Source organism: Pseudophryne corroboree, chromosome 7, assembly GCF_028390025.1.
Source record: "Pseudophryne corroboree isolate aPseCor3 chromosome 7, aPseCor3.hap2, whole genome shotgun sequence".
NCBI classification, from domain to species: Eukaryota; Metazoa; Chordata; class Amphibia; order Anura; family Myobatrachidae; genus Pseudophryne; species Pseudophryne corroboree.
In genome coordinates, this window is record NC_086450.1 from 130,532,573 (window position 1) to 130,546,175 (window position 13,603).

The 13,603-nt window shown below is 48.2% G+C and overlaps 1 protein-coding gene across 1 annotated transcript in view; it reads right to left on the reverse strand.

Annotated features, from left to right (window-relative positions):
• The window catches only part of PSMD14 (proteasome 26S subunit, non-ATPase 14), a 305,697-nt gene that overhangs the window by 152,824 nt on the left and 139,270 nt on the right, over nt 1-13,603 (reverse strand). The window contains exon 3 of the mRNA XM_063933641.1: nt 5,449-5,520. Within this exon, the coding sequence (XP_063789711.1) occupies nt 5,449-5,520 (72 nt within the window). The remainder of the gene's footprint in view (nt 1-5,448; nt 5,521-13,603) is intronic.

Sequence of the window (13,603 nt, forward strand, 5' to 3'; positions counted from 1 at the left end):
TCAGGATCCGGCATTCAACCGCCATGCCGTCACACGCAGCCGCGGTAAATCTTGGAATAGACATGGTACTTGCTGAAGCAAGTCCCTTCTTAGCTCCCCAGGCCCTTAGTCCTCTGTGAGCATCTCTTGAAGTTCCGGGTACCAAGTCCCTCTTGGCCAATCCGGAGCCACTAGTATAGTTCATACTCCTCTATGTCTTATAATTCTCAATACCTTGGTTATGAGAAACAGAGGAGGGAACACATACACTGACTGGTACACCCACGGTGTTACCAGAACATCCCCAGCTATCGCCGCCTGAAGGTCTCAAGACCTGGCGGAATACCTGCCCCGTTTTTTGTTCGGGCGGGACGCCATCATGTCCACCTTTGGTCTTTGCCAACGGTCCACAATCATGCTGAAAAAACTTCCCTATGAAGTTTCCACTCTCCCGGGTGGAGGTCATGCCTGCTGAGGAAGTCTGCTTCCCAGTCGTCCACTCCCGGAAAGAACACTGCTGACAGTGCTATCACATGATTTTCCGCCTAGCGAAAAATCCTTGCAGTTTTGACACTGCCCTCCTGCTTCTTGTGCCGCCCTTTCTGTTTACGTGGGCGACTGCCGTGACGTTATCCCACTGGATCAATACCGGCTGACCTTGAAGCAGAGGTCTTGCTAAGTTTGGAGCACTATATATTTGCTCTAAGCTTATTTATGCGGAGAGAATTCTCCAGACTTAATCACACTTCCCTGGAAATTTTTTTCCCTGTGTGACTGTTCCCCAGCCTCTCAGGCTGGCCTCCGTGGTCACCGGCATCCAATCCTGAATGCCGAATCTGCGGCCCTCTAGAAGATGAGCACTCTGTAATCACCACAGGAGAGACACCCTTGTCCTTGGATATAGGGTTATCCGCTGATGCATCTGAGGATGCGATCCGGACCATTTGTCCAGCAGATCCCATTGAAGAATTCTTGCGGGAAATCTGCCGAATGGAATTGCTTCGTAATAAGCCACCATTTTTACCAGGACTCTTGTGCAATGATGTACTGACACTTTTCCTGGTTTTAGGAGGATCCCGATTATCTCGGATAACTCCCTGGCTTTCTCCACTGGGAGAAACACGTTTTTCTGGACTGTGTCCAGAATCATCCCTAGGAACAGTAGACGTGTCGTCGGAAAAAGCTGCGATTTTGGAATATTTAGAATCCACTCGTGCTGTCGTAGCACTACTTAAGATAGTGCTACTCCGACCTCCAACTGTTCTCTGGACCTTGCCCTTATCAGGAAAGCGTCCATGTTTCTTTTAAGAAAATTCATCATTCCGGCCATTACCTTGGTAAAGACCCGGGGCGCCGTGGACAATCCAAACGGCAGCGTCTGAACTGATATTGACAGTTCTGTACCAGGAACCTGAAGTACCCTTGGTGAGAAGGGCAAATTTGGACCTGTAGGTAAGCGTCCCTGATATCCAGTGACACCATATCGTCCCCTTCTTCCTGGTTCGCTATCACTGCTCCGAGTGACTCCATCTTGATTTGAACGCTTGTATGTAAGTGTTCAAATATTTCAGATCTCACCGAGCCGGTTGGCTTCAGTACCACAATATAGTGTGGAATACTACCCCCTTCTGTAAAAGGGGTACTTTGATTATCACCTGCTGGGAATACAGCCTGTGAATTGTGTGAGGGGGAGACGTCTCGAATTTCTAATGTACACCTGGGATACTACATGTAGGATCCCGGAGTTCCCTTGCGAGTGAGCCCACTGCGTGCTGAAACTCTGGAGATGACCCCCTACCGCACCTGAGTCCGCTTGTACGGCCCCAGAGTTATGTTGCGGACTTGGCAGAAGCTGTGAGGGGCTTCTGTTCCTGGGAATGGGCTGCTTGCTGCAGTCTTCTTCCCTTTCCTCTACCCCTGGGCAGATATGACTGGCCTTTGCCCGCCTGCCCGTATGGGGACGAAAGGACTGAGACTGAAAAGACTGTGTCCTTTCTTGCCGATATGTGACTCGGGGTAACAAAAGGTGGATTTTTCAGCTGTTGCCATGGCCACCAGGTCCAATGGACCGCCCCTTTATACGGCAATACTTCCATATGCCGTCTGGAATCTGCCTCACCTGACCACTGTCGTGTATTCGTCTGGCAGATATGTACATCACATTTACTCTTGATGCCAGAATACAATATATGCCTCTGCGCATCACGCATATATAGAAATGCATCCTTAAAATGCTCTATAGTAAATAAAATCTTGTCCCTGTCAAGGGTATCAAAATTTTCAGTCAGGAAATCCGACCAAGCCCCCTCAGCGCTGCACATCCATGCTGAGGCGATTGCTGGTCGTAGTATAACACCAGTATGTGTGTATATACTGTTATGATATTTTCCAGCATCCTATCAGCTGGCTCCTTGAGGCGGCCGTATCTGGAGACGGTAACGCCTTGTTTTTACAAGCGTGTGAGCACCTTATCCCTAAGGTGTGTTTTCCAACTCGCCCTTACTTCTGGCGGGAAAGGGTATACCGCCCATAACTTTCTATCGGAGGAACCCCACGTATCATCACACACTTCATTTAATTTATCTGATTCAGGCAAAACTACAAGTAGTTTATTCCCACCCTACAAAATACCCTTATTTGTGGTACTTGTGGTATCAGAAATATGTAACACCTCCTTCATTGCCCTTAACATGTAACTTGTGGCCCTAAAGGAAAAATACGTTTGTTTCTTCACCGTCGACACTGGGGTCAGTGTCCGTGTCAGTGTCTGTCGACCGACTGAGGTAAATGGGCGTTTTTACAAGCCCCTGACGGTGTCTGAGACGCCTGGACCAATACTAATTTGTCCGCCGGCTGTCTCATGTCGTCAACCGGCTTGCAGCGTGTTGACATTATCACGTAATTCCATAAGTAAGCCATCCATTCATGTGTCGACTCCCTAGAGAGTGACATCACTATTACAGGCAATTTGCTCCGTCTCCTCACCAACATTTTCCTCATACATGTCGACACACACGTACCGACCTACAGCACACACACAGGGAATGCTCTGATAGAGGACAGGACCCACTAGCCCTTTGGGGAGACAGAGGGAGAGTTTGCCAGCACACACCAAAATGCTATAATTATACAGGGACAACCTTTATATAAGTGTTCCTCCCTTATAGCATTTATATATATTTATATCGCCAAATCATTGCCCCCCCTCTCTGTTTTAACCCTGTTTCTGTAGTGCAGTGCAGGGGAGAGCATGGGAGCCTTCCCCTCAGCCTTTCTGTGAGGGAAAATGGCGCCTGTGTGCTGAGGAGAATAAGCTCCGCCCCTTTCTCGGCGGGCTTCTCCTCCCGGTTTTTTAATACTGGCCTGGGTTAAAATACACACATATAGCCTTAATGGCTATATGTGGTGTATTTCTTTTGCCAAATTAGGTATTTATATTGCTGCCCAGGGCGCCCCCAGCAGCGCCCTGCACCCTCCGTGACCGTGTCAGTGAGCCTGTGAGACAACAATGGCGCACAGCTGCAGTGCTGTGCGCTACCTCTATGAAGACTGAGAAGCCTTCTGCCGCCTGTCACCGGACCTCCGTCTCCGCCGTCTTCAGCGTCTGTAAGGGGGATCGGCGGCGCGGCTCCGGGACGAACCCCAGGCTGACCTGTGTTCCGACTCCCTCTGGAGCTCAGTGTCCAGTAGCCTAAGACTTCAATCCTCCTGCACGCAGGTGAGTTGCAAGTCTCTCCCCTAAGTCCCACGTTGCAGTGATCCTGTCGCCAGCAGGAATCACTGATTAGTTTAACCTAAAAAAGACTTTTCTAAACAGCTCTATAAGAGAGCCATCCAGGTTGCACCCTACTCGGCCGGGCACAGAAACCTAACTGAAGCCTGGAGGAGGGTCATAGGGGGAGGAGCCAGTACACACCATGTGACCTAAAGAGCTTTTTAGATGTGCCCTGTCTCCTGCGGAGCCCGCTATTCCCCATGGTCCTGACGGAGTCCCCAGCATCCACTAGGACGTTAGAGAAAATAAATCAAATAAAGCTTAGGGCTGCCAAACACAGCAGCCCTGTGACCATTGTCCAGCTCGAGTCAGTGGGCGGGATTATATGGACGAGCCCGATGCATTCTGGGAGGCCAGAAAGCTTGTGATCGTTTGGTGCCAACCCGCTGTCGCTCCATCATATCCCAATGTTATCCTGAGGATAACCTGTGGACCCTGCCGGAGAAAAATAAAATACCCATCATATCTATACCATAGGGTCTCAAATGTGGTCCTTAGGCCTCCAAACAGTTCATGTTTCTAGGTCTCCACGCAGGTCTACAAGTGAAATAATTAGATCCACCTGTGGCTCTTTTAATGTGTGTCAGTCAGCAACAAGTACACATGTGAACTTACCAGGTGACCTGTTTGGGATCCTGAAGACAGAGGGGCAGCTGTATTACCCTGGAGATGGCATAAGGAAGTGATAAACCAGTGATAAATAGAAGGTGATACATGCACCAGCCAATCACCTCCTAACTGTTAATTTACATATTGGAGTTGATTGGCTGGTGCGTGTATCACCTTGCATTTATCACTGGTTTATCACTTCCTTATGCCTTCTCCAGGTTAATACATCTGCCCCAGAGTTTGAGAACTACTGTTCTATAGAGTTAAAACGACAGTTGACTATCTGCACAGATCACTGTTGGACAAAAGGGGTGGTGTCACTGCAGCCAGTGGTCAGAAAACTGGCAATCCTGGCATGCAGAGGTGACTCAATCTACCATCATAATATCATACCTCTTCCTACACAGGAAATGCCCGACACCTCCCCTGTTGGGAGCACCTAAAGGTGGTTAGGAAACATTGGACCAACCAAAGGAGATCCGGACTATTGGTCTACAGACACACGGTTGACATGGACAAAATAACAACATATGATGCCGGCAGAGGGGCGAGCGCAAAAAAAGACCCTTGCGGGCTCGGTGGCTCCCTGCACTCGCAACAGGATCTATTCCCACTCTATGGGTGTCGTGTACACCCACGAGTGGGAATAGCCCTTGGCCCCTGCCGCCATTCTGGCGTCAGTATGCGGACTGCCAGGGTCCCGAACGCAGAGATCATGACTACATCCCTTTTTGACTACCCATGTCACAAATCCTAACCTGCGGTGACCTTGTGGCGAGTGAAGCGAGCCCTCAAGGGAACGCATTTCAACAATTGGTGGTCCCAGATGCCAACACTATTCATACTAACCTCAAAACTAAAAGGTCATGTCGACCTTTCGACCCTGGTGAACTTTTGTACCTGCCGGCCTTTCTATGTCGACCTTATGGGGCTGACCTAATGACTGTAGACCTTCTAAACCATACTCCAACCAAAGGCAGTGTTAGAGCTGTAATGGAAACATCCCAGATTTTGCTCACACTGAAGACAAACATTGCCAACTCCTTTACCAAGACAAAATAAAAGCTAAGACAACAGATACATACCTTCAGCAAAGCCAATGAAGAAATATACACCTGTTCAGCGGTGTCCACTGCAGGAGCATCGGTAGGGGGCCCCTAAAACAAACAGAGATTATTAGAATTTGTGCCCTCCCTTGTGTTCTAAATTTAACACAAGATGAATTAAGATGAAAGAACTATTCATGCTATTGCTTGATCATGGTAGAAAGATACTGTAATGCTAAGGAGGCTTGTGTCACAGGGACATTCCTATCCTGTACAGTTGTGACGGTGTGAATGCGAGTGTGGCTGTTATTCTGTGAGGTTTTACCAATTTCCAAACAGGTTTTCATCACCTTGATGAAGTGAATGCATCCAAGTAAATGGAAAAAGCTGTAAATACAAAAAAGTATAACTAAAAGAACAAAAGTGGGTACATGTATAAAAACTGGTGCACCAGGAAATGGTGCTGTAACCCAATTCACTGCAACCTTTTTCTGTATACCTGTTTTAATAAACATCCCAAATTTGGAAAATGTAGCAGCCAGAAACCTAAGCTTGTCCTTAATGTAAAAACATTTTTAGAATACATTTTCATGGTTTCTTTAGGACGGCAATTGCATTCCATAAAAAAGCAAGCAGGGAATAAAATGTCGTACCCTAGTGCTGTTCTTAGCATTTTGGAGGCACTGGTTAAACCATAGTTTCCCAAACTATGACATTACAGTCCCAGATTTAAGGATATACATGCTTGAGCATAGGTGACTTAAGTACCTCAGTCAAATTGATTTAACTAGCTGGACTCAAGCATGTATATCCTTAAAACCTGGGCTGTAATGGCGGAGTTTGGGAACCTCTGGGTTAATTACACCCCTTTCAGACTTAGAGATGGAAATCTGCCGGGTTCAACAGACAGCAAAATCCCAGGTTTCAGTCCTGACCCTGATAAAAAGAGGACCAAAGACGTAGTTTACGTTCAGACCTACTAAAATCCCGGGTTAATGCACATTCACACGCAAAATCCCTGGATTAGGTGCTAGTGTGAAAGGGGTATTAACCAGATATAAATCCCTAATAAAAGTCAAACCAAATAATGAAAATAAACTTAAGAAAATAAGAATTTACTTACCGATAATTCTATTTCTCATAGTCCGTAGTGGATGCTGGGGACTCCGTAAGGACCATGGGGAATAGCGGCTCCGCAGGAGACTGGGCACATCTAAAGAAAGCTTTAGGACTATCTGGTGTGCACTGGCTCCTCCCCCTATGACCCTCCTCCAAGCCTCAGTTAGGATACTGTGCCCGGACGAGCGTACACAATAAGGAAGGATTTTGAATCCCGGGTAAGACTCATACCAGCCACACCAATCACACCGTATAACCTGTGATCTGAACCCAGTTAACAGCATGATAACAGAGGAGCCTCTGAAAGATGGTTCACAACAATAATAACCCGATTTTTGTAACAATAACTATGTACAAGTATTGCAGACAATCCGCACTTGGGATGGGCGCCCAGCATCCACTACGGACTATGAGAAATAGAATTATCGGTAAGTAAATTCTTATTTTCTCTAACGTCCTAAGTGGATGCTGGGGACTCCGTAAGGACCATGGGGATTATACCAAAGCTCCCAAACGGGCGGGAGAGTGCGGATGACTCTGCAGCACCAAATGAGAGAACTCCAGGTCCTCCTCAGCCAGGATATCAATTTTGTAGAATTTTACAAACGTATTTGCTCCTGACCAAGTAGCTGCTCGGCAAAGTTGTAAAGCCGAGACCCCTCGGGCAGCCGCCCAAGATGAGCCCACCTTCCTTGTGGAGTGGGCATTTACAGATTTTTGGCTGTGGCAGGCCTGCCACAGAATGTGCAAGCTGAATTGTACTACAAATCCAACGAGCAATAGTCTGCTTAGAAGCAGGAGCACCCAGCTTGTTGGGTGCACACAGGATAAACAGCGAGTCAGATTTCCTGACTCCAGCCGTCCTGGAAACATATATTTTCAGGGCACTGACCACGTCTAGCAACTTGGAGGCCTCCAAGTCCCTAGTAGCCGCAGGCACCACCAATAGGTTGGTTCAGGTGAGACGCTGAAACCACCTTGGGGAGAAACTGAGGACGAGACCTCAATTCCGCCCTGTCCGAATGGAAAATCAGATAAGGGCTTTTTCAGGATAAAGCCGCCAATTCTGACACGCGCCTGGCCCAGGCCAGGGCCAACAGCATGACCACTTTCCATGTGAGATATTTTAACTCCACAGATTTAAGTGGTTCAAACCAATGTGACTTTTGGAACCCAAAACTACATTGAGATCCCAAAGTGCCACTGGAGGCACAAAAGGAGGCTGTATATGCAGTACCCCTTTTACAAACGTCTGAACTTCAGGGACTGAAGCTAGTTCTTTTTGGAAGAAAATTGACAGGGCCGAAATTTGAACCTTAATGGACCCCAATTTCAGGCCCATAGACACTCCTGTTTGCAGGAAATGTAGGAATCGACCGAGTTGAATTTCCTCCGTCGGGCCTTACTGGCCTCGCACCACGCAACATATTTTTGCCAATTGCGGTGATAATGTTTTTGCGGTTACATCCTTCCTGGCTTTGATCAGGATAGGGATGACTTCATCCGGAATGCCTTTTTTCCTTCAGGATCCGGCGTTCAACCGCCATGCCGTCAAACGCAGCCGCGGTAAGTCTTGGAACAGACAGGATCCTTGCTGGAGGAGGTCCCTTCTTAGAGGTAGAGGCCACGGATCCTCCGTGAGCATCTCTTGAAGTTCCGGTTACCAAGTCCTTCTTGGCCAATCCGGAACCACGAATATAGTGCTTACTCCTCTCCATCTTATCAATCTCAGTACCTTGGGTATGAGAGGCAGAGGAGGGAACACATACCCTGACTGGTACACCCACGGTGTTACCAGAGCGTCTACAGCTTATTGCCTGAGGGTCCCTGGACCTGGCGCAATACCTGTCGAGTTTTTAATCATGTGGAAGACTTCTGGGTGAAGTCCCCACTCTCCCGGGTGGAGGTCGTGCTGAGGAAGTCTGCTTCCCAGTTGTCCACTCCCGGAATGAATACTGCTGACAGTGCTATCACATGATTATCCGCCCAGCGAAGAATCCTTGCAGCTTCTGCCATTGCCCTCCTGCTTCTTGTGCCACCCTGTCTGTTTACGTGGGTGACTGCCGTGATGTTGTCCGACTGGATCAACACCGGCTGACCTTGAAGCAGAGGTCTTGCTAAGCTTAGAGCATTGTAAATGTCCCTTAGCTTCAGGATATTTATGTGAAGTGATGTCTCCAGGCTTGACCATAAGCCCTGGATATTCCTTCCCTGTGTGACTGCTCCCCAGCCTCGCAGGCTGGCATCAGTGGTCACCAGGACCCAGTCCTGAATGCCTAATCTGCGGCCCTCTAGAAGATGAGCACTCTGCAACCACCACAGGAGGGACACCCTTGTCCTTGGTGACAGGGTTATCCGCTGATGCATCTGTAGATGCGATCCGGACCATTTGTCCAGCAGGTCCCACTGGAAAGTTCTTGCGTGGAATCTGCCGAATGGGATTGCTTCGTAGGAAGCCACCATTTTACCCAGAACCCTTGTGCATTGATGCACTGAGACTTGGCTCGGTTTTAGGAGGTTCCTGACTAGCTCGGATAACTCCCTGGCTTTCTCCTCCGGGAGAAACACCTTTTTCTGGACTGTGTCCAGGATCATCCCTAGGAACAGAAGACACGTCGTCGGAACCAGGTGCGATTTTGGAATATTGAGAATCCAAACGTGCTGCCGCAACACTACCTGAGATAGTGCTACACCGACCTCCAACTGTTCCCTGGATCTTACCCTTATCAGGGAATTGTCCAAGGAAGGGATAACTAAAATTCACTTCCTTCGAAGGAATATCATCATTTCGGCCATTACCTTGGTAAAGACCCGGGGTGCCGTGTACCATCCATACGGCAGCGTCTGAACTGATAGTGACAGTTCTGTACCATAAACCTGAGGTACCCTTGGTGAGAAGGGTAAATTTTGACATGAAGGTAAGCATCCTTGATGTCCCGAGACATCATGTAGTCCCCTTCTTCCAGGTTCGCAATCACTGCTCTGAGTGACTCAATCTTGAATTTGAACCTCTGTACGTAAGTGTTCAAAGATTTTAGATTTAGAATCGGTCTCACCGAGCCGTCCGGCTTCGGTACCACAACAGTGTGGAATAATACCCCGTTCCCTGTTGCAGGAGGGGTATCTTGATTATCACCTGCTGGGAATACAGCTTGTGAATGGCTTCCAAAACTGTCTCCCTGTCAGAAGGAGACATCGGTAAAGCTGACTTTAGGAAACGGCTAGGGGGAGACGTCTCGAATTCTAATTTGTACCCCTGAGATATCACCTGAAGGATCCAGGGGTCTACTTGCGAGTGAGCCCACTGCGCGCTGAAATTCATTGAGACGGGCCCCCCACCGTGCCTGATTCTGCTTGTAAAGCCCCAGCGTATACTGAGGGCTTGGCAGAGGCGGGAGAGGGTTTCTGTTCCTGGGAACTGGCTGATTTCTGCAGCCTTTTTCCTCTCCCTCTGTCACGGGGCAGAAATGAGGAACCTTTTGCCCGCTTGTCCACGAAAAGACTGCGCCTGATAATACGGCGTCTTCTCATGTTGAGAGGCGGCCTGGGGTACAAACGTGGAATTCCCAGCTGTTGCCGTGGCCACGAGGTCTGAAAGACCGACCCCAAATAACTCCTCCCTTAATAAAGCAATACTTCCAAATGCCGTTTGGAATACGCATCACCTGACCACTGACGTGTCCATAACCCTCTACTGGTAGAAATGGACAACGCGCTTAGACTTGATGCCAGTCGGCAAATATTCCGCTGTGCATCACGCATATATAAAAATGCATCTTTTAAATGCTCTATAGGCAAAAATATACTGTCCCTATCTAGGGTATCAATATTTTCAGTCAGGGAATCCGACCACGCCAACCCAGCACTGCACATCCAGGCTGAGGCGATTGCTGGTCGCAGTATAACACCAGTATGTGTGTAAATACCTTTTAGGATACCCTCCTGCTTTCTATCAGCAGGATCCTTAAGGGCGGCCATCTCAGGCGAAGGTAGAGCCCTTACAAGCGTGTGAGCGCTTTATCCCCCCTAGGGGGTGTTTCCCAACGCACCCTAACCTCTGGCGGGAAAGGATATAATGCCAATAACATTTTAGAAATTATCTGTTGTTATCGGGGGAAACCCACGCATCATCACACACCTCATTTAATTTCTCAGATTCAGGAAAACTACGGGTAGTTTTTCCTCACCGAACATAATACCCCTTTTTTGGTGGTACTCGTATTATCAGAAATGTGTAAAACATTTTTCATTGCCTCAAATCATGTAACGTGTGGCCCTACTGGAAGTCACATTCGTCTCTTCACCGTCGACACTGGAGTCAGTATCCGTGTCGGCGTCTATATCTGCCATCTGAGGTAACGGGCGCTTTAGAGCCCCTGACGGCCTATGAGACGTCCGGACAGGCACAAGCTGAGTAGCCGGCTGTCTCATGTCAACCACTGTCTTTTATACAGAGCTGACACTGTCACGTAATTCCTTCCAACAGTTCATCCACTCAGGTGTCGACCCCCTAGGGGGTGACATCACTATTACAGGCAATCTGCTCCGTCTCCACATCATTTTTCTCCTCATACATGTCGACACAAAAGTACCGACATACAGCACACACACAGGGAATGCTCTGATAGAGGACAGGACCCCACTAGCCCTTTGGGGAGACAGAGGGAGAGTTTGCCAGCACACACCAGAGCGCTATATATATATACAGGGATAACCTTATATAAGTGTTTTTCCCCTTATAGCTGCTGTATAGTTAATACTGCGCCTAATTAGTGCCCCCCTCTCTTTTTTTAACCCTTTCTGTAGTGTAGTGACTGCAGGGGAGAGACAGGGAGCTTCCCTCTAACGGAGCTGTGAGGGAAAATGGCGCCAGTGTGCTGAGGAGATAGGCTCCGCCCCTTTTTCGCTGACTTTTCTTCTGCTTTTTTATGGATTCTGGCAGGGGTTAAATGCATCCATATAGCCCAGGAGCTATATGTGATGCATTTTTTTTGCCATCCAAGGTGTTTTTATTGCGTCTCAGGGCGCCCCCCCCCAGCGCCCTGCACCCTCAGTGACCGAAGTGTGAAGTGTGCTGAGAGCAATGGCGCACAGCTGCAGTGCTGTGCGCTACCTTGTTGAAGACAGGACGTCTTCTGCCTTCTGGCTCTGTAAGGGGGCCGGCGGCGCGGCTCTGGGACCCATCCAAGCTGGTCCTGTGATCGTCCCTCTGGAGCTAATGTCCAGTAGCCTAAGAAGCCCAATCCACTCTGCACGCAGGTGAGTTCGCTTCTTCTCCCCTTAGTCCCTCGATGCAGTGAGCCTGTTGCCAGCAGGTCTCACTGAAAATAAAAAACCTAATCTAAAACTTTCACTAAGAAGCTCAGGAGAGCCCCTAGTGTGCACCCTTCTCGTTCGGGCACAGAGATCTAACTGAGGCTTGGAGGAGGGTCATAGGGGGAGGAGCCAGTGCACACCAGATAGTCCTAAAGCTTTCTTTAGATGTGCCCAGTCTCCTGCGGAGCCGCTATTCCCCATGGTCCTTACGGAGTCCCCAGCATCCACTTAGGACGTTAGAGGAAAAAAAATGAACTCAAGTAAATACTACAGAATTTTGAAATACTCCTCAAAGTTGGGAGGCACTTGGTATACCGGCTGTCAGGATCCTGGCGCTCAGCATACCGGCGCCGGTATGCAGACACCTAATCTCCCTCTTGGGTTGTCCATGACACCCCTGGAGGGAGAATACATAGTGCACCGTACCCGCAGCGTGGTGAGTGCAGCGAGCCCGCAAAGGGCTCTTTTGCGCTCGCCCCACTGCCGGCATTCTGGCGACAGGTATGCTGGGTGGCGGGATCCAGAGCACCAGCCAATCAAAGTACACCCCCAAAAGTTAGCTCCATTATATTCCAAATCATTATTAGAGAGACCGTTTGGGGGCGATTCAGAGGTAGGTGCTTTTGCACCAGCGGCTATTGCGTCTATATGGTAATGCTGAAGTTAATGTGTGTCTTATTGAGACAACCAACAGCTGCAGCTCAAATCCGCTGATGTGCATACAAAGGCGCAGAATACTTTACGGACCACGGTCGCAGTTGCGTTTTAGATGCGTTTTTACCAGCTCCTGGTAGTTTTCCCCCAGTTACCTCATAAAAACACCCATCAACATTGCATGGATCGGCATGCAATTTCAATCTGCACGCCCCAGTGCGAAAACTGTTGCAGTGTACTATGTGGCCCACACACAGAGGGAGATCCAATTACATGAGACTGTGGCCTAATACTAATAACTCCTGACGCCACCTCCATCCCCAAGTGATGTAAGACTGTCTACAACAACTATTTCACTATTTTAAGAGACTAATAGATGTACATGAACAAGAAATTACAGTTTAAAGCTTGGGAGCAAACGCAAGGCAAACTAAAAACAGAAAAGTAGGAGACCAAGGTCACACGCTAACCCACCAGATCACCGCCCCACCCAAAAATAAAACGGGTGTGGTATGTTAGGTAGATTATACTTAGGTCGACAGTGTCTAGGTCGACCACTATTGGTCGACATGGTTTCTAGGTAGACGTGTACTAGGTCGACATGAGAAAAGGTCGACATGAGGTTTTTTTTTTGGTGTAGTTTTCTCCGTACAGTGACCGGGAACCCCAATTAGTGCACCGTGTCCCCTCGCTTTGCTTGCCATGCTTCGGGCAAGGTTACCGTTCCCAATTTCAGTCCACATGGATCGTAAAGTATGAAAAAGTTCAAAAAATTTAAAACAAAAAACGAAAAACATGTCGAACTTTTGTCATGTCGACCTAGAGTCCCTGTCGTCCTAGAAACCATGTCGACTTACTTACTGTCGACCTAAAGACCGGATCCCCCCCAATAAAACAGGTGTTCAAAGCATGTTGCAGTAAAATATGCTCACAAATATAAAAGCAACACAAACGGAAATGAAAAATTTCTGAAAATGGGTACAGAAGAATACAAAATAGAAAAAGTGGTGTAGCACACAGCAATTCTGTAATCCTGGCATTTTTCTAGAATTACCATTATATTTACAAAAAAAAAAAAATACACCACAGCAACTAAAAGTTTGGC